The sequence below is a fragment of the Rhododendron vialii genome, chromosome 13a (assembly GCF_030253575.1).
Source record: "Rhododendron vialii isolate Sample 1 chromosome 13a, ASM3025357v1".
NCBI lineage: Eukaryota > Viridiplantae > Streptophyta > Magnoliopsida > Ericales > Ericaceae > Rhododendron > Rhododendron vialii.
In genome coordinates, this window is record NC_080569.1 from 314267 (window position 1) to 338154 (window position 23888).

Below are 23888 nucleotides of genomic sequence, written 5' to 3' on the forward strand. Positions count from 1 at the left end.
TTGATCTTGGGCTTTCAAGCTTCGAATCTTTGATGTGGCACCAACACAAGAGAAAATCTTCTTTACAAGTTGCTATAAACAAGTATTTACAATACTCAATTTTTACAATACTCAATTATGACCGTTCAAAAGTGTTTTGAATGCACTTTTGAACGGTCAAGGTATTAATGAAACTTTTTTGGGAAAGAATTAATTGTAACTGATCATAATTGAAAACGAATCTCAACCTTTAATTGCACGAATAGAAGACTGAGATTTGTTTTGTTTAAGACTTATGGATTTGTTTTGTTTAAGACTTATGTACTTGTATCATACTCCTACGTCCTACCATTTTTGTTTAATTTTGTAACCTATATATATATATATATATATATATATATATATATATATATATCTTAATGAAGGCTAGCAAATACTCAATACACATAGCCAACAGCCCAACAAATTAAGAAGACGCATAAGTTGGAGATTTCACTAACCTCGTCGGTTTATGTGGAATGAGATCAAATTACTTCGGTCTCTTACCTACGTTTTTTTTTTAACTGACTTTCATGCATTGTCACAAGAGCTAAATTTGTAAGAACGCTCAATTTATTTAAAACTTTTATGTTATTATTGCAGTGACACATGTCATTAAAATTAATATGAAAACAATAGTATAATCACATTAATGAATGGAGTACATATGAAGTACTTCATCCGTTTTATACTGAGACTCACATACTATCTATTTTTTGTCATTTTTTAAATAAAAAAATCAACTACTTTTATATATAATTTTTTAATTTTTGTCGCACCGTATTAAAAATCTCGATTAATACTTTAATTTGGTGCGAAAAAATTCAAAAAATTATACAAGAAAATAATTAATTTAAAAAAAAAATAACACGACTTTTTCCGGTAGACTCTCGATATAAAATGGAACGGTAGTAAAAGTTGATTTATTTAATTGGGCTACCAATTAGGAGACGTGGCCCAGTCTAGTACGTTTTCTTTATTTTTTTTCTTTTTATTATTTATCCTTCTGGTACGTTTTCGCTTCCCTCAAATTTTTAACTTTCCATATTATACGGTCGTCTTTTTCCCCCTTGTTCCACGTCTTTCCTCCCCAGCCCCAACAATCTTCTTCTTCTTCTTCTTCTTCTTCTCTCTCTCTCTCTCTCTCTCTCTCTCTCTCTCTCTCTCTCCCTTCTCAGTCCTGTCGGCTCTGAGTTGGGGGATTTGGGTATTCGAAAGGGGTTTGTTACAGAGAGACGCAAGGATGGGGAAAATGAGATCTTTCAAACAAGAGTTCTCAAAAGGTCGGTTTGTTTGTTAATTATTCCTTCTTTATCTGTCGTACGTGCCTCAAATATAATCCGTTGCTTCTCGTTTTGTTTCTCCAATTATAACTTACTCTCTTTCCTTGCTTTTCTGATATTGAAATCTATCTACACCAGTGGAACGATTCCAGGAATCGCGAGATATGCTCGCCAAGTATCCCGATCGACTCCCCGTAAGTTCCCCCAAACCCAACATTTTCTTTTTCCTGATTGACGTTAATCCCTTCTCGATTATCCATTTCATCCTATCTTTATTACATTGGGTAGTTTGGGACCCCATTCGTATAAATCTTCGATTCAATATCTTTTATATTGGATGTACTCGTAGTTTTCAATCGTGACATTTGAGTTCTTACCAGAATTTTTTTTTTTGTTTTGTTTTGTTTTGTTTTCAATCAATAGCGTAGGACATTTGTGTCTTTTTCTCTGTTTGATTAGGTAGGATTATTTGTGACAGAAATTATTGAGTTTGGCTTATTGGTTTGGAGAAATAAGAGTTGTGGTGAAAATGTCAGAAAATTCATTTGAGGTCTTGTACTTGATTCTCTTAGGAGAATTATAAAGGCTTAAAAAAAAAAAATAAAACATCTTGTTTGATTTTGTTATCGCTATGTCATATGGAGCGGCTTAACAATGTTATTACTGTTCAGGTGGTGGTTGAAAGGTATTCAAAGACTGACCTCCCTGTGATGGAAAAGAAAAAGTAAGCCCTGCTTTCTCTAATTTTCTTGACAAAAAACATGCTTATCCTGACTGATAACTCTACTGATGTTAGATCAGATGAGAGTTCCTTTAGAAGTTTTGGTTCTTACATATTTTTGGTTTTTGGAAAAAAACTGGTAACGTCAAATTTGAACTCTGTTGGCTAAACTAGATGAATCAATGTATGCCCGGTAGCAAATCCGCTGAAAGAGGTTTGTCTGGAACTAAATCCACTCTAGAATCAAATAAGATGTCCCAATTAGCTTTATATACAATTTTCGGTGGAAGAACCCTATAAAGTTCATTCTGCATGTGAATTAAATGATGAAAATAGATTTTTATCGTTATTCTTGTGATGGTTGAGTAAATAATCTGCACATGTTCTAATATTCTTTGAACCTGTTGGTTATTTGTATTTGCATTACTCAAACTAGTTGAATCGGTGAACCAATAACCAAACCGCTAACAGGTTTGCTCTTTGGTTGGGTACTAGTAACTATGTTTATAATGCCTATTTGATGGCACTTGTTGTAAAAGTTGCACTAAGGCGCACCTAAAGCGCTTAAGGTGAGGTGACTTTAATGAAGCGCATCCAGAGAGCAAGCGCAGAGAGGCGCTCTCCTCTTTCAATTGTGCTTGACTAGATGAAGAGGCAATATATGCAGCGCAGCCAAGGAGCAAGTGCAGAGAGGCGCTCTCCTCTTTCGACCAGATGAAGAGGCAATATTCATTTGATTTGAAAATTCCTATCAGAATTTAACGTCCTCCATGCCATATGCAATATCAGCACAGTTATAGAGGATTATTGGATGTCAGGCTACTAGGTAAGGTGAATCCTATGGTCTACATTTACATCTTCCCTATGATCCATCTCTGGAGGTGTATCCATTGATGGCTAAGCTACGTTTAATACTGATAGGTCTATAATCGACCATATGGTCTACGTTTACATCTTCCCTATGATCCATCTCTGGAGGTGTATCCATTGATGGCTAAGCTATGTTTAATACTGATAGGTCTATAATCGACCATACATAACTATCTAGGTTTGGTATGGCCCACGAATTCAGGTTAGCATAGAAGGTTGCTGACTTGCTGTAATACATTTATCATCTTCTTGGAGTTCTGGATTCTTCCTGTAATTGAACTCACATTGGGCTTCGTGGAGCTCCTGCGGTTTTTTTTAATTTTTTTAATTTTTTTATGGTGGCATTGGAGAAACTAGAAAGAAGAATTACCTATGGTTATTAACCTATTCGAGCTCAAAGTCATCTTTCTATTATACTTGTTTCTCATTTTTTAAGAAGCTTGTGTTAAATCCTTGAGTTTGTTTGTTTCTGATTATCTGTTGACAACAGGTACCTGGTACCCGGAGACATGTCTATTGGGCAGTTTATTCACATCCTGAGTGTCAGGCTTCGTCTGGATCCTGGGAAAGCTCTCTTTGTGTTTGTGAACAATACTCTACCTCAAACATGTAAATTCACCATTGTCTTCTAATAGGAGACCTCTTTTTTAACAATAAAACCATATATTAATATCCCCTTCCATTGTTTGTTTTCTCTTTTTGCTTTTGATTGTCCTCTGCAGCAAGTCTAATGGAATCCGTCTATGAATCTTTCAAGGATGAGGATGGGTTCTTATACATGTGCTACAGCAGTGAAAAAACCTTTGGTGGCTGTAATTTCAGGATCTGTTGACGCGTTTCGTAATACTCTGACAATCAGCTTCCAGTTTGAATTCCTGTTGTTTAGAATATCATGCAGTATCTGCGTGTGAATCAACTGCCGTACATTGTCATCTATTCTGTAAACTCTTCAGGGATTTGAAATGATCTTGAATTCTTGATGTACATGCATACACATCAACCTCCTTACTCTCTTAACTTATAATGCTGTGTATAACTTAGTTGACATATGCAAATCCTCCAACGAAAAGCTTCATGACCTCTTGTTTCCATTTTATCAGGATGTTAGATTTTGACTTTTTGTCATTGAAATAAAAATGAGAGAGAGAGAGAGCGAAGGATGCTGCCATTTATGTGGCTTATTCCTCGCAGAATAAAAGTTGTGGTATGGCAGCAGTTCCTTAAAAACAGAGCTAATACTATTGGAGTATTAACCTTCGAGCTTGACCAATACTAACCTTGAAGTAGCCAACTAGCCCTTATCAAGCAAGCTTACAGGTTTTCAAGGAACCTGCGTTGGAACAGCCGAAGCTGCAATCCACAGAGTCGAAAACTACTGTAACTGACTAACTATATTTCCTTGCACAGGGATTAAACTTTTCTAAATCCTGCGATGGGCTATGAACCTTTGAGTGATTGTCTATGGCACTCTAAGCATGCCCATTACAACAAAAGAGATTAATTCCAATCTACCCACAAAATAAAATTTCTAAGACTTCCAACAGTCTAGGTCCACAAGCAAGTTGGAAATCATCATCAAACTCCCCTCTGCCCAAAAAGAACACAAATAAAAACCAATCTAACCAAACAAGAGAAATTGTAAGACTGTATTAAGACATTCGGGCTAAATATTGAAGTGTACCCAGTGCATAAATAGGATTGAGCATTGCTTAATCATATGGAAAATGATGATATTCATAGAAACCAAATTCTGCGTCCATATTGGAAAATAGATTTCACCAATGAGCGACGACACTATTCACAGTGCTGTCGCAACACAAACAAAACTATATATATCTAATGGGGTAGACACCATGCTTGGTGCTATGTATAAACTGAAACAGGAAGATAGCCATCAAACCCTGGACTTAAAAAAATTGCACCCTTCTCCCTACTAAAAAGCCAAAATTCATCATTTTCCCTAAGCCCATTGAAGGCAACAGTGTCCTGAAATAATAAAACCACTGCCTAAGGACTCAAATTGGATAAGCGAACTCCACTTGTAATATGCCAAAATCTCTGGAGTGGAAGATATAATTACCATGTCAACACCAGCTTTGCCAAAAATTCTAGACACCTTTGTGCAATTTGAGAATGCATTACTTTTTGGGATCTCCAGCAGTCCTCGCCAAAAGTTTTTGTCCTCCGCCATGTCGCCAAACACCACGCACAGGCAACCCGTCAACGGGATTCTTGTTTGCATCCGATGTTGCCTCCTTTACATCTGGATCTTGATCAGGATCAGCATTTTTGCGATCCAAAAACGCTGCCACTGAGCCATCCCCCAGGCGAACCCTATGAAACTTTGAGGTTTTCTTCCGCTGCTTACCTTTTCCACCTGACTCTTCCAAATTTTGACCAGATCCACCACCAGCTGACAGGGAATCATTTCCTCCCTTCATCTTTACAGGAGGTTGACCAAGTGAACTCATTTCCGCTTGTGGCTCATTGACCATTACCTTCACTTTGCCCTTCGAAGATCGGTACCCATCCCTGGACAATACCTCCACCTCTTCCTCTGAAGGTTTGTAGCTTGATTGCAATTTCCGTACAGTATTTAAAATGCTATCTGCCAAGTTCTCCTCTGAACCATGGCCTCCAGAATCTAAAAATTTCCCTTTACCTTTGTTGGAACCATTACCGTTATTCATATGAACCCTTTCCTGACTCGATCCATTTTCTCGTGGGCCACTGTTGATCAAAGTAGCATTATAGGCCTCAACAAGCGCTATCTGCTTGCCAGGATCCGGACAGAGTCTAGCCAACTCAATAACAAGATGTGACAAGCCAAACTGCTCCACATAAGCAAGATAAGTTCCAGCGTCAATAAAGCCCTGCCGATATTCTCCAGATATCTCCTTAAATGCAGTGAATTTCCCTTCATCGAATTCTAGAGCAGATTGCATTCGCTCTACCAAAGACTTGTTCGCAGTCCGAACATCTTCCTCCTTCAGCCTAACCTGGCCATTTGAGGGCAACTTGCGGATCTGAGTTGCTGAAACTGGAGGGAAATCAGAAGTTGAAGGTTCAAAAGATGCACTGTGGGCAAGGTTTGGGGCAGATGTGGAGTGGCTTATCCTACTGGCGCTGCCCATTTTCCTTAGAGAACTAGAAGAACCAGCATGTGAAGGTTCATGAACCGATGCAGGTTGAATCCGAGCTAAACTTGAATAACTAGAAGATGCAGGTCCATTGTCCATTGCTGACGTGTTCAGACCAGAGCTATACGATAATCCAGGTGTACCATTTGTTGCAGGCTTGGTAAAGATTGAACCAGTTGCTGGTAGAACAGGTGTCCGGCTCGCAGCTGGCCACGCCTGATCTGAATTTGGGGGAGTCACATTTCTTTGGTTTTGGTGGCGAAGATCATTTATGTTCTTTTGGTGACGAAGATGTGATGCCATTGTATTCCTAGGTAAACTTTCAGGCTCGTGTTTGGATTTCTGTTTACTGCTACTAGGTGCCATTGGGAGGGGAGGAAAGGAAGACTCTTCCAGTTGGGCATCCCTTGATTTCCGTGACAAGGCTTGTGAAGTCTCGTGTTTGGATTTCTGCTGACTGCTACTATTAGGTGCCACTGGGAGGGGTGGGAAGGAAGACTCTTCGAGTGGTGCACTACTTGATTTCTGTGACAAGGCTTGACGGTATCTTGATGGCGTCTCAGAATCTGTAGTAGCTAACGATTCAAATGGTTGAATAATTGGATCAATATCATTTGTCATTCCATGACCAGAAATGATTTCTCTGCTGGACGATGATGGACCATGTAAGGGTCCATCTCCATTAGATGTCTCATAACTGGCTTGGATGGCCAGAGAGAGTTGATCATCAGAATACTCGCGACGAAATGTTCGACCCCTTCCACGACGGGTATCTTGTTCATTGCTTTGTCGATATCTGAAGCTGGTTGGTATCTGATCATGGAAGAGAAAACGGTCAGGGAAAAATGCAAGCCAGAAAGAAAATTGCATGGACGGAAATTAATGACCACTGCACTCCAAAATTAAACTCTAGGCGAGCTTGAGGCAAAAGAGAAGGCAGCATGAAAATTCTTTATGTTAAAGGCTAGACAATTAGAGTCAAGATGAAAAACAAACCTGAAGGGCAGCACTTCGCTTAGAACGTGACATATTCCCTCCATGTTCCATGGCATTATGTCTCTGAAATTTAAAGGACAAAAATAGTTAACTTATACGAGAACATATTTGATGCCCACTAGTGACACTACTGACTACCAGGTTCTCAGAAGTTACCTTCATTTCGGCTTCAGATAGAAAAACAACAAATTTTTTAGCAAGGCATGCCTCATCCTCACACAAGAAATGCTCTCGACGGAAGTGGATCTGTTACGAGTAAGGAATTCAGTCAGAGAGGCAAACTTGAATGTCAATTCATCCAGGAAATTTACAAATGATCATACCTCTAAATCATCATAGTTCTTATAGTACTCGTACTGTCCAGGATGCTGTCTGCGAATAACAGTGGAAGGGTGATGTGAGCTCACCTATCACCTATTTTCAATAAGAGAAAAGGTGATGTAGTTTTCAAAAGATGTTATCTCACCTTTGGCATATATGGCATGTATAGTGTTCAGTTGACATATGTGAGTACAGTTCATTGTCCCCATAAAATGGGGTTCTGCAGAATTCACATAAAGGATGACCTGTGAAGCCACCTCTTTCACTCTCGGTTCCATCCACCTCCGAGTCACCAGTGTTAATATGCCGATTCAATTGTCCTCTAGTGTATAGCTTTTGTTCACAGATAAATACCTGACCCATTTGGAATGAAGCTAGTAAGATAACCCTGTCAAGTGTCAAGTAAAACCAACAAGAACCATTTGTAAACAATAACAAAGAACACTAGTCTGTTAAGTTCCGACTACGATCCACCCCACAGTATCAGTAAACAGATTTCCAAGTCCAAAAATTTTAAAGCCACTAAGACCATTTGTAAACCTTCGACCTTATAACTCAATTACTTATCCAAGCAGCAAGCAAGTTCACAAGATAGGGACCAAGTTTATCAAGGCCCTATCACATCAAGAACAAACAAATACTTTGTGCCAAACGAATAACATTAATAACATCGGATGACAACCTAACTCGACCAAAAGTATGTTACTAGTTTCACCACAGCATGTTTTGCCCTCCATTGCATTCCCCTCGTCTTAGTGCACTTGGCATCGTGAAAGTAGAGTAACTCACACAAACTGTAGCGATGAAGTAGATTTAAGGACAATTCTTGTACCCTAGCACTAGTAACAACATTTGAGGTACTCTTGCCATAGTGAATACGTAGGATAAGCCCTACAGCAATCACCAGTGGAATGACAAAGTACTCGACAAGTTGTGCTTCATGATTATCATAGCCTGGACCCGGCCTAACAGCTACCACAATATTTATGCACACTCTCTCAGATGAAATCAATCGAACATAGACGCCTCCAAAGCATTTAAATTTACAACAGGATAACCAATTCCATTCAGTGTATCCAATAGTTTACTCTGCCTTTGGAGGTGTCAGCATTAGCCTTCACATTTCCACCTTATTGCACCAATATCTCTCATAATCATCCTTTCTGAAATGTGGTCAAACCACCTCGCATAACTTCCTTTTGAATTCACAACTGTGTCTAAGCCTCATTATCTTTTCTAATCCTACCCCTTGATTGCTAATGTAATCTCGTCGTCAATTTAACCCTAGGCCAAATAAATGCATCATCGCATTTTGTAATTCCTTTTTTCCATTCTTATTTCAAGTTAATACTGTGAAAATTGATTCTTGACCTTCATATATGCATATACCAAAACATATGTAGAAGGCTTGGGCCATTAGGTGCATGTATGAGACAGAAGGAGAAACAGGCGCTAAAGCAATGTAATATTATGTTCTTTTCATGCAAGTTCGAAGTGGCAAACTCAGAGCCGAATTTTCCTGGAAAAAAAGTTAGTGCTCTAAATTTACAAGAGTAATACTTCCATAGATAACTATTCAGACAAAATTTCAGGAAAAAAAAAAATAAGAGAAAAGAGAAATAAGAGGGTCGAAGAAGCTCCCCCAAACATAGAGAGATCACCTTCCTTCCTTCCAGACACAGGCTGCACATAAGCAACCTATGTTGGTGAAACAAATGGCCCTTGAGTTGCTCAATGTTCCTAAACCTTGCCCGTCTCTTGGACCCATCCTCTTCCATCTGGTCGCACACACTGCATGAAAGCCTGCACATTGCTTTGATCATCTTGTAGTGGTCCAAATCATCAAAGAAAGACTGTGTGTCCTCATGGTACCAATACGATCCCACTCGACCTTCCTTTGAATCAGAAGGTAACACTGAAAAATTGCTGATGATCGTTGTATAATCTCCTAAAGCCTGCAAAACCAGTAGTAATTCAAGACATGCTCCTCTCAATCACGGTAAAAGCAGTTGTAATTGATCTTTACAACACGTATGTACCAATGCTAAGGCTACCTACACATGGATTTAGTATTTCTTTTTAGCTGTAGAAATAACAGGTTAAATCAAGCATGATAAAGCAATGCAGTCGATAAATTGAAGTAAGCTCCAAGAGCAAATAAGAGGAAACATAGAACAATTCAGTGTCATCCTGCCGTGGAATTAAACATCTAGACAAAAGATGTTGAGAAGAAAAAAAGTACCCTACGGAAAGAAAAGAGTATAGCGAAATATAGAAAACCTTGGTTACGAAGACGGAGTCGGACTCGCTCTTGCAAATACAGCAACGACGATCGTCGCAGATGAAGCGGAGGCGAGCGACACAGGTGGAGCACACCTCCCGGTGACCACAGGGTCCGTATGCTACCCATTCTAGGGTCTCCGCGCACACCGCACAGCTATCGTCCATCGCCCCTCTCGCTCTCTCTAAGATCTAGTTCTGAGTAATAAATATGGAAAGATCCAGCCGAAGCTTGAAGGAAGAGGGAGAGACGGCCTAGGGTTTTTGCTTTGGGTGTAATAGAGAGAGAGGGAGGGAGGGAAACAGAGGATCGGATCAACAGATAGATAATCGTGGGGGATTGGAATCTACTACTCTCCCAATTCGCCGTCCTTTTTATACGGTGGAATATATAGGATAGGAAAGGGCGGTGAAGGTGAGGCTGTCAAAACGCTGGTGAGTTTTTTATCGATTTATTCGTTTCCAAATAACTATTTGTCAAAATATACATTTTTTTAAAGTATTTTTAAAAATAGTTCAAAACGCATATTCAATGTGCATCATGCACATTCAATGTGCACTATCCGCGCTGGCATATGCCAGCCGGCCAGCTGGATATCCAGCGTGTATCACGCATATCCAATGTGCATGATGCATATTCCATATGCGTGATCAATCGTACGTGCAGTTGCAACAAGTTTCAACAATGGAAGATGCAGTGCTCGCATGTGCTTACGACGTGCATGTTCATGAAAACTTCCCCTTTCGAATACTTCGGCGATGTTTGGTCACTCAAATCAATTATACAAATGTATGCCTCTCAACCATTTAGGCCCCCGCGTGACAAGGCGTATTGGCTTGAAATCATTGGGCCAACCATCATTCCAGATCGAGAACGTATCCGGGGGAGAGGGCGACCCCAAATCACACGGTTCAGGAACGAGATGGATTGGATTGAGCACCAACCATCAAAGAGACAGTCATGCACATTGTGTGGACAAGAAGGACATAATCGAAGAAAGTGTTCCGGAAGCAGGGCAGAAGCGTCAAGTTCAGGAACAAATTTGTAATCGGTAGTAGTAAAATATTTACATATGTATGGAGCTATGTTGTCTTTGTACTTGTTTAAATTTCAAATCTTTGTTTTTAAATTCGTAATTTGTAGTTTGTAACTTTCGAATATGTTTGTAATTTATGATTGTGGTCACATTACAGTTTACTTGTCTCATTGTTGCCAACAATTATTTGTTTTCAATGCTTATTAAAAATAATACTAATTGTTCCAAAAAATACATAACGGGCATATGCAAAATAGTTATTATTTGTAATTAACACCTGCCACTTGGCCATGTTGTCACATTAATCTAAAAAAAAACAATTACATGGTTAACGCCTTTTGTATATGCATTCTCGAATAACCATATCATCAACTAAGGGGGGTGCAAGTGCAACGTATCCCTGTTATATTCCATCGGTCGTTCAATAACTCCGTTTGCTGTGAGAACTCTCCCCTCTTTGGGAGCAAAAAAAACGCATGTCCCATTCATCAACATTGACACCTCTACGAAAACTCTTTCCATTTTATTTTATTTTTTCTGAATGAAATCGTCAATCCATTTCAATACTTCAATGACGGTTGATCCATTCATACATATAATGCATCACTCACATTCAATATGCATGACGCATATTGGATATGCATCACGCATATGGAATATGCATAATGCACATTGAATATGCGTGATACACGCTGAATATCCAGCTGGCCGGCTGACATATGCCAGCGCGGATAATGCACATCCAATGTGCATGATGCACATTGAATGTGCGTTTCGAACTATTTTTAAAAATAATTTAAAAAAACGTATATTTTGACAAATAATTACGTGAAAAGGCATAAATCGACAAAAAACTCAACGCTGGTCGTACATGACGATCGTATCGCGGCCGGAGCTCCTGGAAAGGGTGGTCAGCACGGAAACCACAGATTTCTGGGGGGCACTTTAGTCTTTTCATAACAAAATTAGTACAGTACAATTTCCCAACCCCTACCTTACCCTACCAAACCAAACAAAAGCAAAAGCAAAAGCAAAAGAACCCAGTTCCCCTTTTCAACAGTAACGATAAAAATACACCCTGTCTCAATTTGTTTGTCCAATTTCGACATACGTGGATTTTAAAAAATTGACTATATCTCACAATCTATAATGTTTTACATAATTTTGAAAACTTCATATTTTAGATCTAATTGAGACCTATCAAACAAGATCTATATTACATATAAAAAATATTATAAATTAAAACATATAGACATTTTTGTAAAAGGTCCCAAATAGTGAAAACGGACAAATAAATCGGAACGGATGAAGTATTGAAAATCAGGAAAATTCTTTGTTGATTTGAGAAAATCAACCTACGTTTTCAAAATTCAATTTAAATGTTTCATCCAAAAATGAGTAATTTAATTTAAGGTTTTATATAATAAAGACATACTTGTACACAAATCTTACTCCAACATTACGGAGTTTTTTTTAATAATTATTCTAACATTACAATTTCAAGCCATAGCTTTATAACAGGACCATCCCTCCAAAATTTGGGGCCTGAGGCTAATTTCAATATCGGACCCCTTATGTAGAACAAAAGAATAAATAGAAAATCAATCGATAGGTTTGAAAAAAACTACTTATAATAAAGTAGATTAAATTCCCGAAAATAGTGATAATAACAAGAAATTACAAGTACTCCATCACTAAAACATCACTATTCTTGTATTTTTAGCAACAAAAGTAGTTTATAACGCTTACATAATCAATCCTTCCCGCAATCTCCTAAATAACATAGGTAACTCATTCAATTGTTATTGTGGCATGGTCGAAAAGAGAAGTTTTGATCAATTCTAATGTAACAAGAATAGTCAATAGAACTGTATATGCAATAATTGATCACTTCAAGTGATTTTCTTGTTTCTTTTGGGCTTATTTTTATTAATTATGGATAATCTGCTAATGATCTGTTAAATAAGTTAATTTTAAAGTAGAATAAATTCAAAGTCGTAACTATTATCATAAATATAAATTAGAAAACCAAAAATTGAAATTGAATATAGATAAATTCAAAGTCGTAACTAACATCATAAATATACATTAGAAAATCAAAAATTGACATAATGAAAATCACAAATTGTCATAATTTGAACATAGCTTTTCCCATGACAAATTGAATATGGACCAACTTCAAGTTATATTTTAGAGTGATTGATGATTATGTAGAAAAAAGATGATCAGGCAATCCGGTACTTTTTTTTTTTTTTTTTTGAACATGTCACATTGATAAAAAAAAGACAACCAGATCACGAGATACAATCTTTACGCAAAATAGAATCAAAATCGGGCGGAATACAACCCAACTGAATAGAAGAACAACTGTTAATACTATAAGAAGCCAACCAATGAGCAGCCTTGTTCTTCATTCTACCAGCCCAGGTGAAGGACCAATTTCTTTCTTTAGCCCAAGTTTTGATGTCTTCCACCACAGAATAGATTTCCCATGGACAATTAATTCTTCCTTGAACGCTCTGAATCACCACTTAACTATCAGACTCGAAAATCACTTGAGAATAATTTGCTTCAATTACTGAATTGCAAGCTATCCGAAGCGCCCAGGCCTCTATTGCACAAGCTGAAGACACCTTCACTTTCCCACACCGCCAAAATTGAGCAGTTCCACTACTATCTCTGGCAATTACACCAAAGGCGGCAATGCCGCTGAGAGGAAGAAAAAGCTCCATCTACGTTGACTTTTAAAACCCCAGGAGGGGGAGGTGACCAACTAGAATCATTCCTTTGTTTAGGCACCACAATTTTTCCAACCATATACACAGCTTGCAAGTAATCCCCATTTGCCATCTCAGCCTTATGGTCCGGTACTTGATCTCTTCCTTCTCCTTGTTGACTAGCTGACCCAATTGATCCACAAACAGAAAAAATGCATTCCGATCTGCATCCTCAATCCCTATATCTCTTATAGCAATAGCAAACGGCCTACTTATAGCCCTATTTTTCTTTCTTTTTCGGACGGAACTAGTCCCGTAGGGAACCCCGCCTTTGGATGTTTATGCTGCGTCCACATCTCGAAGTCCATTCGTCACAAATTTGAGCCTAAGGCTGATTGCAGCAGTCCTATTATAGCCATTTAGGATGAGTTTCCTAGTCCACGTCCTTGGCTTTAATAGGAATCAAGATCCCGCCGATGTGTACTTGCCCATGAGCACTAACTAAACAAAAGGCTTAGATCAAGCTTATAGAATACCTGATAGATCACTACGCGGTTACGGTACTCAACTTCGTTCACTACGATGTTATGTTAACTCCTCAAAACAGTATTTCGTAAACATCTAAAGTCCTTGAGCAACGGGAAAGAAGAGAGAACAAATAATCTCAAACCACATTTCCCTTTCTTTCTTTTTTGATTATATGAAATTCACATTTTGATACCTAAGATTCCGTAACAAGTAGATACTTTCGCAGAAACATAATCTCATCCTACTACGGTAGCCACTCATCCCCATTCTTACTGATATTTAAGAAAAAAAATTACATCCATACCCGAAGATTTTAGCCCGTGGGAAACTTGATCCAAGCCCAAAATTACATATCCCTGATGCCTCTACTGGAGTAGTTAATAGGAGTAGTAGTAGTAGTCAATCGAAGTCTCTGCATGCACAGCACAAAGCATTTAGAGTACCATTCCTATTGAAAACCCCATCGTAAGTAATTTTTTTTATCAGTTGGTTCACAAACCACATCATGATTGATAATTTGATATGATGATATACATTGCTCATTTCATTTTAGAGGAGTAGCACAGCAGTAGCAGTAGCAGTAGTTAATTACTAGTACTAAATTAAAAGTCGCATTGGATCCAAAGAGGTTCGTCAAATTGACCCTTGAGCTTATCTCCAAACTGGCAGCACCCCACGCCCAGACGCTCCATTTCCGGCTCAGCCCCCTGGTACCACGTTGGGGTGCCATTCTCGTACCCGTTCCATGTCAGCCTCCGCACTCCACTTCCGTCTAACCTCGCCACGTGCAAGTCCCCATACGGCTGGAACTGGTTTGGCACCGACACCGGCTCCGCCGTAATTCCACCCAAGTTCGCCGTGAACAACAACCACTCCCCGTCTGCACTGAAACACACGTGGTTAATCCTCTCTCTGTCCACCTCACTCGATCCCTCCGCCCCCGCCAAGTAAATCCTCCTTAGACCACTGCCGTCTGGATGTACCACGTATATGCTGAATGCATCCACGTTGTCTGGGTTGTGCATGTTCGACGAAAACGCGATGAGTTTCCCGTCCGGTGACCAGCTCGGCATCGTATCAATCCACGGCCCTTCTGTCAATTGACGGACGCCTCCGTCTGCTTCCCCGTTAACGGCGTCGACTATGTACAGGTTCTTATGCCCTGAACGGCCAGATCTGAAGACCACAAACTTCCCGTCCGGCGAGCACGACGGGAACGCGTTATTACCCGTATCCTCTCTCGTGAGGAGCTTAATCTCGACCGGGACTGCGATATCTTCTTCGCTTTGGTCGTCAAGGTTTGCGAGATCGAATGAGATTCGAGCGATCTGGACCGTTGCTTTGACGGATGCGAAGATGGGTCCCAGCGATGAGAAAATCACGTTCTTCTCCGCGGGACACCAGGAATTGTAAAACACTGTTCGGTCTTTCAACAGGGTCCATCTCTTTGAACCGTCTGATTTGACGATCTTAAGACCAGAATTCGAATCAAAATCGTGATTAAATGCTATCAAATCACCATCTGGAGAGAAAGACGGGAACGAACCGTTGAGCCTGAACATTTGGATACCATTTACCGGAGACGCCACCACATCCAAGTGCGGAATTACAGAGTCACCACCTATTGCTGCTGACTCGCCTCGGAATCTGTGATAACCCAGAAAACCAGAATCCGGCGAGACAAACGGATTGTAGTGGTGGAAGTTTGGGCTTAGCAGCGCCGTCACAGGGTAAAATTCTTGTGAAAGCAAGTCAAAAATCTCGATGTGACGGTAATTATTTCCACGCCGGCGAGTGGCGACGGCGATTCGTTTGCCGTCTTGGAGAGCCGCCGGAGTGAAGGAATGGACTCCCGGTGGGGTGACTCTGATGCAAGTGTTGGTAGATGTTTCAAAATCATCATGGTTGGGGGGCAAATCGACTCTGAAAATGCTCCACCAACCATCATCGGCTTGACGGTGGAAGAAAACAGTGGAATCGCCGGACCAAGTGGGCCAACCACCGTGTTCACAGACAGCGGTGCGTTGAGTCGGGTCGGATTCTCTGAACACGACAATATCCGTCTGGAGATCGTGGAAGTCGCCAGCCCAAGGCCGGGCCCCGTAAGATGCGACGGCGATGAATTTCCCAGAGCGAGAGATAGCAGGGCTGTAATCAACGGACCCAGACGGCGTTAGCCGGACGATTTTGCCCCCGTCGTGGTGGAGTCCGGTGGAATAGAGAGCAGACCAGCTCTTGAAGGGTTTGTCGTTGGGTTCGTGAGCTGAGATGAAGTATAGGCGTCCGTCCTTAATGACTGGGCGGTCGTGGAACAGACTACGAGGAGGGGATGGGAGTAGCTCCGGTTTGGGGGATCCAGGGCGAGCCAGATAGAGGCGAGAAGATCCGGTTCTCTCAGAGACGTAGACGAGGGTTTGGTCTTCGTCCAGGAATTGGCCGTTGAAATTGATGGAAATTCCGTCGGTGAGGGGGTGTTCGGAGGAGTGGGTGATGTCGATGGGATTAGAGGGGATTTTGAGGGAGAAGACGTCGAAACCGTAGTGTTGTCTGCCGACGGAGGTGAAGACGATTGTTCCTTTCGGGTCCATGATAAGGGCGGTGACTACTGTGTGAGATTGAGATTGAGATTTGAGAACGAGAGAATCAAGAGTGACGATGCATTCTGGAAAAAAAGCTACTCCACTTGGGTCGTATATCCTCCACCACTCGGCATCTACTCATTTGAAGATCATATCTATCCGGAGGAAACATTTTTTACTAAAAAAAACTTTTTCTAGAAAAATACTAGTTCACCAAAAAAAATTTGTTTAAAATTCAGCCCATTAATTATCAAAACGAACCGATGAAATTTGCAGCTTATTGTGAAAGCCCATAAGGGCATGAAACAGTCCTACATCGGCAAAACTTTGAAAGTCAATGTACTTTATAACGAAATCGAAACAACTAGTATAATGTATGATATGAGATTAATCTTTTTGACATTACGTAGTCATAGTTATCTTTAGAATTTTTTTTTTTTTGACAATCAAAATGGTAGGAGGAGGCGACCAGCGTAGCAACTCCATCTTGGGCGGGATCATAGGGGCTCCCCGACCTGCCATGAAATATTCGGTTCGAGCCATAGCTACCGTCTGAGAGGACGTGACCATAGGGGCTTCCGACCCGCCGTGAAATGTTCGGTTCGAGCCATAGCTACCGTCCAGGAGGACGGGCCGTCACCACGGCATCACCTGGTGCACAGCGGCAAGAAATCCCCTTTTCAATCCAACTACGGGTTCGAATCAAAGCCTATTAATGGTACCACCGGGTATATGCACACATGCACCTCCTGGGACTTGAATCTACGTAGTTGTTAAAGAGAGGTGGTGACTCCCACCAATTGGGCTACCACCTCGGTGGTGTTTAGAATTTTATTGAAAGACGCTTTTTTATGCTTATGCTCATGCATTCACTTTTTTTTTTTAGGCTAAGCACTCATGCTTTCACTTATGCACACTTGCATTATGTAATTTAGGTCTCAACCAACCAAAAGATAAATAGAGACTATTTGGCAAACATATCTGAATTGCAAAAATTATAAAGTGCTCTTGGAGCATCATATGGTGCCAATATGCTTCCTCACTATGCGTTACTCTAATTATTAGAATTGTTTGATACATTCAATAACGATTGATATGTTTACGAACTACATCTATTTTGCATAAAATGAAAATAATAAAGTTTGGTACATTAAATTAAGACCCATTATTGCAAAATTAAGTGTGTTTAATTAACATCAAATGAGTATTATTTTTGGCGTACTTGATAGTCTCAACGAGTTGGTTTTATAATCTCGTCTCACGAATTGTTTGAGTATTGGTTTTATAGGACACCTCTCACATTACGTAATTATCATAAACGACACCTAACTTTTACCACTCCAATTTGATCATAGGGGGAGGTATGAGATCTAATCTACAAAATTACTTTTTGGTTCTTAATCCACTAGCTCCGTTAGGTATACAGAAAATAAATATTAGTAAAAATTGATCAATCATTGATAAAGGCTTTGGATAAGACAATGGAGGCGAACGAGAGAGATCCCCCTGCCTGTACCGAACCAATTTCATAGAACTACGCCCAAACGGTGTCAAGCTCTCCAGTAACGAAGCCCAACCAGCAAAAACACGAATGTACAGTAAAAAGAAATACAACTTCTTCAGGCATCCCAATCTTCGCCTAGAATTTTATACCAAGAAAATGAATTATGTTTAGTAATAGTATGAACTTGGTACAGCATCAGCCGTACTTAAATTCTGGGTATTTTCTCCCTGTATTATAATTGGAGCCAACTTTCTCAACCAGAGGTCTTACCTCTTGCCTCTTTTGAGGGATTGCCAGAACGGACGTGAGAATGTGTCTGCCCCTAATCCCAAAAACTTTGCATAACGAAGACAAAATAAAATTCTCGGAACTAACATCCATCATAAACCAATGTGTATATATATTCCCAACAAACATAAGAACGAGCTACAACACCAAAAGTTACCATCACCCTTTGGCAATTAGCAAATGGTTTTCGGGGGAGATGCTATACGGTACATACTTGACAAGTTGAGCTTCTAAGCCATGTTCCTTGATCCACATCAACCTCCCCATATCAATAACATCTTTGCACATGAAGCCAAGCACAGCCCTCTCCACAGCCTTTATTTCCCTTAAAACGTCTTCAACCGCGAGCCCAACCTTGCCACCCTCTTCCATCCCACTGTCAAAGAAAATAAAAAATTCTAAACGTAAAAGCTCAATAAACACAAAACGAAAATGTCTGCAAACATTTCCTTTCTGAGCAGGAAATCCAATGTTTGAACACGCTAATACAGAAAAATGATGCGCAGTATCATATGAAATACAGGATGATGGCATCAGCAAAATATTAGCGAACGATTAGTACATGATTTGGAGATCTGACACTACATCAACACTGCCAGGAAGACCTGAACTATGATCTGCATCTACAGCCCAGCTAGTAAACCATGTAATCGCATGGAAATCTTGCCTAGTTATTCCCAGATTTGATAAATATCTCTTATCTGCAGAACAGACAAAGTGAAACAGCCAAGTCAGAAACTATTACCAAAGTCAATACGAACCTTTCATTATTATGTATTTGCTACTAACAAGGAAGCCAGATGGAACTTGAAAATAATAAAACAAAAGTAAGAATTAAGAAACAAGGAAACTAAATGAAAGATTACTTATGTAATGCTTCCACTGGCAAAGATGATGGCAGCATGTTGCTATGGCTAGGCCTCTCAGGTTACAACCTGCTCTGTGCCCTGCAACATTGCATTGCGTACATTTCTTCGCCAGGCAACATCTTAGAGTCATGTCTGCAACAAAGGTGCAACTTTCATAGGTGACTGATGAATCATAAAATCATAAAGAACTGACAGTCAATTTAGATCAACAAGGATAATTCAATTTAAAATTTAAAGGTGTTTCCCTTTTTTCAGAACACACACACACACACACACACACACAAAAAAAAAAAAAACAGTTAGGTTTGAAAGCAGTTAAATGAACCAAACTTTTGAAGTACCTGTTGCAGGCCCACAGAGGTGTTTACCAGTTGCCAAATAAGGAATTCCTTGCAAAGACTCTACCGCATTCAAGTTCAAATCCTCGACTGCAAAAGTTGAGCATTAATACTGTAAAGGAGTAGAGGAAAGTATGAACAATTGGAAGCATACTTGCTTCATATGCCTGGGAAAAGATCATTTCATCAAGCAAGAATATTGATGAACCACAATTTGAATTGAGCACAGATTATACTATGTGACATACAAACATGGATGCTCGGTATTTCTTGAGGCCCTAGATTTGTTTAGCCTCCAAATTCACTACCAGTTTAGGAAGCTAAATTTCTAAGTCGCTGGCCTTTCTTCTATGCTTCAGAGTCCATAAAACTTAGTTTGCCCTAAGAGATGGTACCAAAACTACCCTAAGGCGATTTTCTACCTGCTATAAAAGAGGGAGTTGAGTGCATCTCCTGCACCCTTCAAAGCACAAATATACCCTCCTCTTCCCCAAGTTATTACCTGTACACCCTAAATCCACAAAAGAGGAAAACCAGCTTCCCCCAACCGCCATGCCGCCTCCACCGCCTCAAAACCAAGTATGGCCGCCACAAAAAATGGCTGAAAATCCGGATGCAAGCCGCTACCTTGTATAGCCGCTGCTATAAAAAACAGACTTAAACACAAAAAAGGCGGTTGGGCGAGGTGCATCTAGAAAGGTAAATAAGTTTACCACATTGGAAGGGACTACTATAATCTATGATAAGGGCCCAAGCTTCTTCCTGAAGATATATATTTAGGCGCTAAGATGATCACAACCTATGGAGACAAAGAAACGAGGAGGAAAGGCCAAGCAGAGATGAAAGTACAGAGCTAACCTCAACATAGACAAGTGAGGTGGACAGTCCTGATGCGACTTGGCCACCACCAATAAGTATAATATTCGTCGCATATTTCTACTATAATGGACACATAAATTTACACTTGCTAAGTCATAAAAAATGAAGCTATTTTCATATATCAATGCCATTGTTCCAATAAATTGTAATCAAAGCATGAACTTTATAATTGTCCTCATGAAAAATCATGTTTGTTTCAATACGAGTATCCAACCAATCCTTTATCATGTAATATGCCATTTTTGAAATAAAAACAAATTGTGAAAACTGTTCTTTTGAAGATATTTATTAAAAAATCATTCCACTGTTGCACAAGAATGTACTACTTTAACATTAACATCGAGATTAACATAGAGGGTGAGCGTTTTTTAGTCTTGTCCATTGTCATGCAATAGGTATGTCCATAGCTGTCTTGATGTGAAAGGAAAAAGATAGGCAGTCAAATTGCTTGTTGTTTAGCGGAACCAAATGAGTACATGGGTTCAATGGGGTTTTGCAGTGGTGTCACCTGTGTATTGAATCATTTTCAGACAAAAATTATACTCGGTAGTTTTTACCAAATTTCGTTCCACCGGGTGCAGCTGACACCAGTGGTTACACGTTGGCGTCGCCCCTGATGACAAATGCGATTTCCTCAGGAGTTTTGAGGTAGTTACCAAGCTTTCCCCTCTTTGCCTACTGTTTCCTTCTTTCACACTCAGATATGAAAGTTAGAGATGAAAGAGCTGTGTGGCCGCCATTAGTTTTGAGATGAATGAAAGTTTTAACTATATTCATTGCTTGCATAAGTTTCCATCAGTGAATTTTTCATTTCTATATAGGTATTTCTAGAATTAAAGTAAAGGCCTTGTCTTGCTACAGTATTGTCGAATAATTGTCGCGGGCTTCTTTTATCATCAATGACATCAGTTCCTTATTCTCTATGTTTCACATCTCAAGTTCTAATTAAGGTTGTTAGTGAACTAGAACAAGCATTTGGTTCATCTACCAGCCTTAATTTTCATCCTTGAAGCGAACTCCTCAGCACATTAACTAGGATATAAGCAGATGGCAAAGACAGACCAGACCCACTCCAGCGCTTACCCAATCAAAGTCACAGGGTTATTGCTAGATGTGAGCGACTAACTTCAAATTTTCAATACGCACACTTGTGTGCAGTACAAGGTAATCAAGACACAGGCAATGTGCCTTAGCTAGTCGTGCATCAGGAAGCAATGCATCTCCTCCCTTCATAAAGTTACTATCCTCAAGTACAGTAGATAGAGCAACATACATATGTTTCCGTGCCAGGGAAGCATTTAAACCAAAAGATTCATATGCTTTGGATGTCACACTGTATCTCAGGTGTATAGTACCTTATCAACATAAGTCTATATTGGAGGATTAAAATATGCATTTTACTTGATCAACCAGCCCAACTCGTACTTATTGAAACAACTAAAAAGGCAGGAAAGAGATCAACTTAGAAGCGCAAAACAATGTTCCAAACAGCAGGATTCTGAAGAGCCTTACTGTCAATTCTCAAGCGTTCTAATATCAAGCTGTCTTTCTGTCGCAAGCTTCGATCAGCCTTGGAGTAGAATTTTCATGCCAGTAAAAACAAATAAAGTATCAATCAATCCAACCTCAGATAGCTAGCGAGGCTAAGAATTCGCTCAATGAGGTGCTCCAACACTCTGCCTAATGTACTAGCATACTAAAAGCAAATGGAAGTTCAATTGAGTCCAGAAAATAGATGGAGAAATAATTATCTTAATTTGAAATCAACTGACCTTAAGCTTGTATGACTTTCTCTCGACCAGAAAGACCTTTTTGATTCCGTAACAGTCTGCAAGCATTTGTGTTAAGTAACCCCTCCCAGCTCCAAACTCAACCACTGCAGGGACACAAGCATCATCAACAGTTGGCCCATCAGATGGGAAATCTCCCCTTGACATGTGCCCATCGGTATTCTTTAACACCCCAAATTCTTCCAAGTTTCCAAGAATTGACGCCTGTTGCAGGACATGTTTCTCCTGATATGGTAATTTTCTGCACGCAAATAACTCCTTTTTTCTGTTAAAACAACAATCCCAATACAACCAGTTAGCAATATTTATTGGGGATTTTGGTGACTTTGCTTACCCATCTACTTCCCTATTAATCCACACACCACAAGCCTCTGGTATCTTGAATGAGTCTTGAATATCTTTGCATATTGATGCATGAACTGACTGAATTTTACTGATTAATTTGGATAGTTGAGTTGAAGTCATACTGTAAACAGCATTCCTCTTCATTTCGGAGGTGATGCTATTGCTACCCAATGGCCCAGAAGAGGGGTTATTCAAGGAGACTGTATTTTCTTCTTCTTCTTCTTCATTTGTGCCAGCATTGATGCCCTTTTGGTAGAAAGGTTGGAGCGACAAGGACTGAATATGTTTGAGTAACGGGCATCTTCTAAGATGCCCCTCCAGATTTTCCTCAAGAACAGTGCTGGTAATTAAGGCGATAATTCATTCAGGTTAAAAGGAAGAAATAAAAGGGGGGGAAAATACAAGGTCTTATTTAAAGAAAAAAGAGAGGACTATATAGAGGGTGAAGAGAATACTGAGAAGGGTCGATTGGGCATGCAATCCACTGGCCATCAGATCTTGTGGTGTGGTTCCCGCAGAACCTATGCCGTCAGTTTGGAAGCAGATGATCGTCAGATGTCCAACAAAAGGAGAGAGAGAGAGAGAGAGAGAGAGAGAGAGGTGTTACTTAGAGTTGCCGTTGAGAGGGGTGTTTGCACAGAATCTGTTCTTCTTGGGGAGCCAGAACTCGCACCGGCTTTCCATTCTTTCTACTTTCGGGGGCTTCTCTCTTTCTCTGTCTATGCCTGCCCTGCCCTGTAAGCCGCTTTCTTCGTCGCCGCAGTGGTGCCAAACTCAAAACACCTCCCTCGCACACTTGGAGGACAACTTACCCTTGCAAGACTATTTTTCAGAAATGATATTGGTACCGACGGGATTTGGATTTGGAATTTTAAGACCTTAAACTCTCTCCATTTGGGTTTGGATTTGGAATTTGAGGAAACGAAGGAAAAAAGGAAAGATAATTCCAAGAAATTGGAGGAAACTTTAGATAGAAATTACTATAAGAAAATTTGCAATTGTTTCTTAGATTTCTTTTCTCTTTCACTAGAAATTGGAGGGACGTAATTTTTTTTTCAGATTTTCCCTTTCTTACTAGTATTTCTTCTCACAAATTTCATCCGAAGTCTTATAGTTTGTGTGTAACTTAGAAGAGGGAAGAGAGGAAAAGAAAAAAAAATTTCTTCCCACTTGTTTTATTTTGAGCATAGAAAGATGAAGGAAAATACTACCTACTACTAAGGAAGACTGGAAAAGGAAAACAGTTGAAAACCAACTTTCTTATTCTTTCTTTTTCCTTTCACATTCAGTTCGATTTTCGTTTCTTTTTTACAAAACCAAACGAAGGAAAAGAAAGCATTTTCCTCATTATTTCTCTCATACTTAGTAATCAAGCTCAAACCTAC

General features: G+C 39.8%; 4 protein-coding genes across 8 annotated transcripts; 1 reads left to right on the forward strand and 3 right to left on the reverse strand.

The window, feature by feature from the left end:
* Window positions 1-1042: 1042 nt before the first annotated feature.
* Window positions 1043-3876, forward strand: LOC131314388 (autophagy-related protein 8i-like). The gene is made up of 5 exons (XM_058342983.1): window positions 1043-1301; window positions 1440-1495; window positions 1973-2025; window positions 3383-3501; window positions 3615-3876. The coding sequence occupies exons 1-5, from the start codon at window positions 1262-1264 to the stop codon at window positions 3722-3724; spliced, it is 378 nt and encodes a 125-aa protein (XP_058198966.1). The 5' UTR covers window positions 1043-1261; the 3' UTR covers window positions 3725-3876.
* A 732-nt stretch (window positions 3877-4608) lies between these two features.
* Window positions 4609-10047, reverse strand: LOC131312601 (E3 ubiquitin-protein ligase hel2). Of its 3 annotated transcripts, none has more exons than XR_009195924.1 (8): window positions 9630-10047; window positions 9011-9304; window positions 7495-7703; window positions 7352-7400; window positions 7185-7274; window positions 7029-7091; window positions 4973-6845; window positions 4609-4822 (listed from the first exon to the last, which is right to left on the reverse strand). XR_009195924.1 is itself a non-coding variant. In XM_058340479.1 (7 exons), the coding sequence occupies exons 1-7, from the start codon at window positions 9795-9797 to the stop codon at window positions 5031-5033; spliced, it is 2688 nt and encodes an 895-aa protein (XP_058196462.1). In that variant the 5' UTR covers window positions 9798-10047; the 3' UTR covers window positions 4609-5030. The 3 variants fall into 3 exon arrangements, 1 of the variants encoding a protein (XP_058196462.1); XR_009195923.1 differs by having other exon boundaries at window positions 4609-4878; XM_058340479.1 differs by having other exon boundaries at window positions 4609-6845.
* Window positions 10048-14344: 4297 nt separating this feature from the next.
* On the reverse strand, window positions 14345-16661 carry LOC131313508 (uncharacterized). Its single transcript, XM_058341838.1, has one exon. The coding sequence runs from the start codon at window positions 16497-16499 to the stop codon at window positions 14514-14516; it is 1986 nt and encodes a 661-aa protein (XP_058197821.1). The 5' UTR covers window positions 16500-16661; the 3' UTR covers window positions 14345-14513.
* A 1694-nt stretch (window positions 16662-18355) lies between these two features.
* Window positions 18356-23645, reverse strand: LOC131313232 (tRNA:m(4)X modification enzyme TRM13). Of its 3 annotated transcripts, none has more exons than XM_058341429.1 (9): window positions 23111-23645; window positions 22959-23024; window positions 22493-22843; window positions 22141-22399; window positions 21881-21938; window positions 19493-19579; window positions 19149-19283; window positions 18845-18983; window positions 18356-18670 (listed from the first exon to the last, which is right to left on the reverse strand). In XM_058341429.1, the coding sequence occupies exons 1-9, from the start codon at window positions 23185-23187 to the stop codon at window positions 18442-18444; spliced, it is 1401 nt and encodes a 466-aa protein (XP_058197412.1). In that variant the 5' UTR covers window positions 23188-23645; the 3' UTR covers window positions 18356-18441. The 3 variants fall into 3 exon arrangements, with proteins under 3 accessions (XP_058197412.1, XP_058197414.1, XP_058197413.1); XM_058341431.1 differs by having other exon boundaries at window positions 18356-18636; window positions 23111-23642; XM_058341430.1 differs by having other exon boundaries at window positions 18356-18658; window positions 23111-23640.
* Between the last annotated feature and the right edge of the window lie 243 nt (window positions 23646-23888).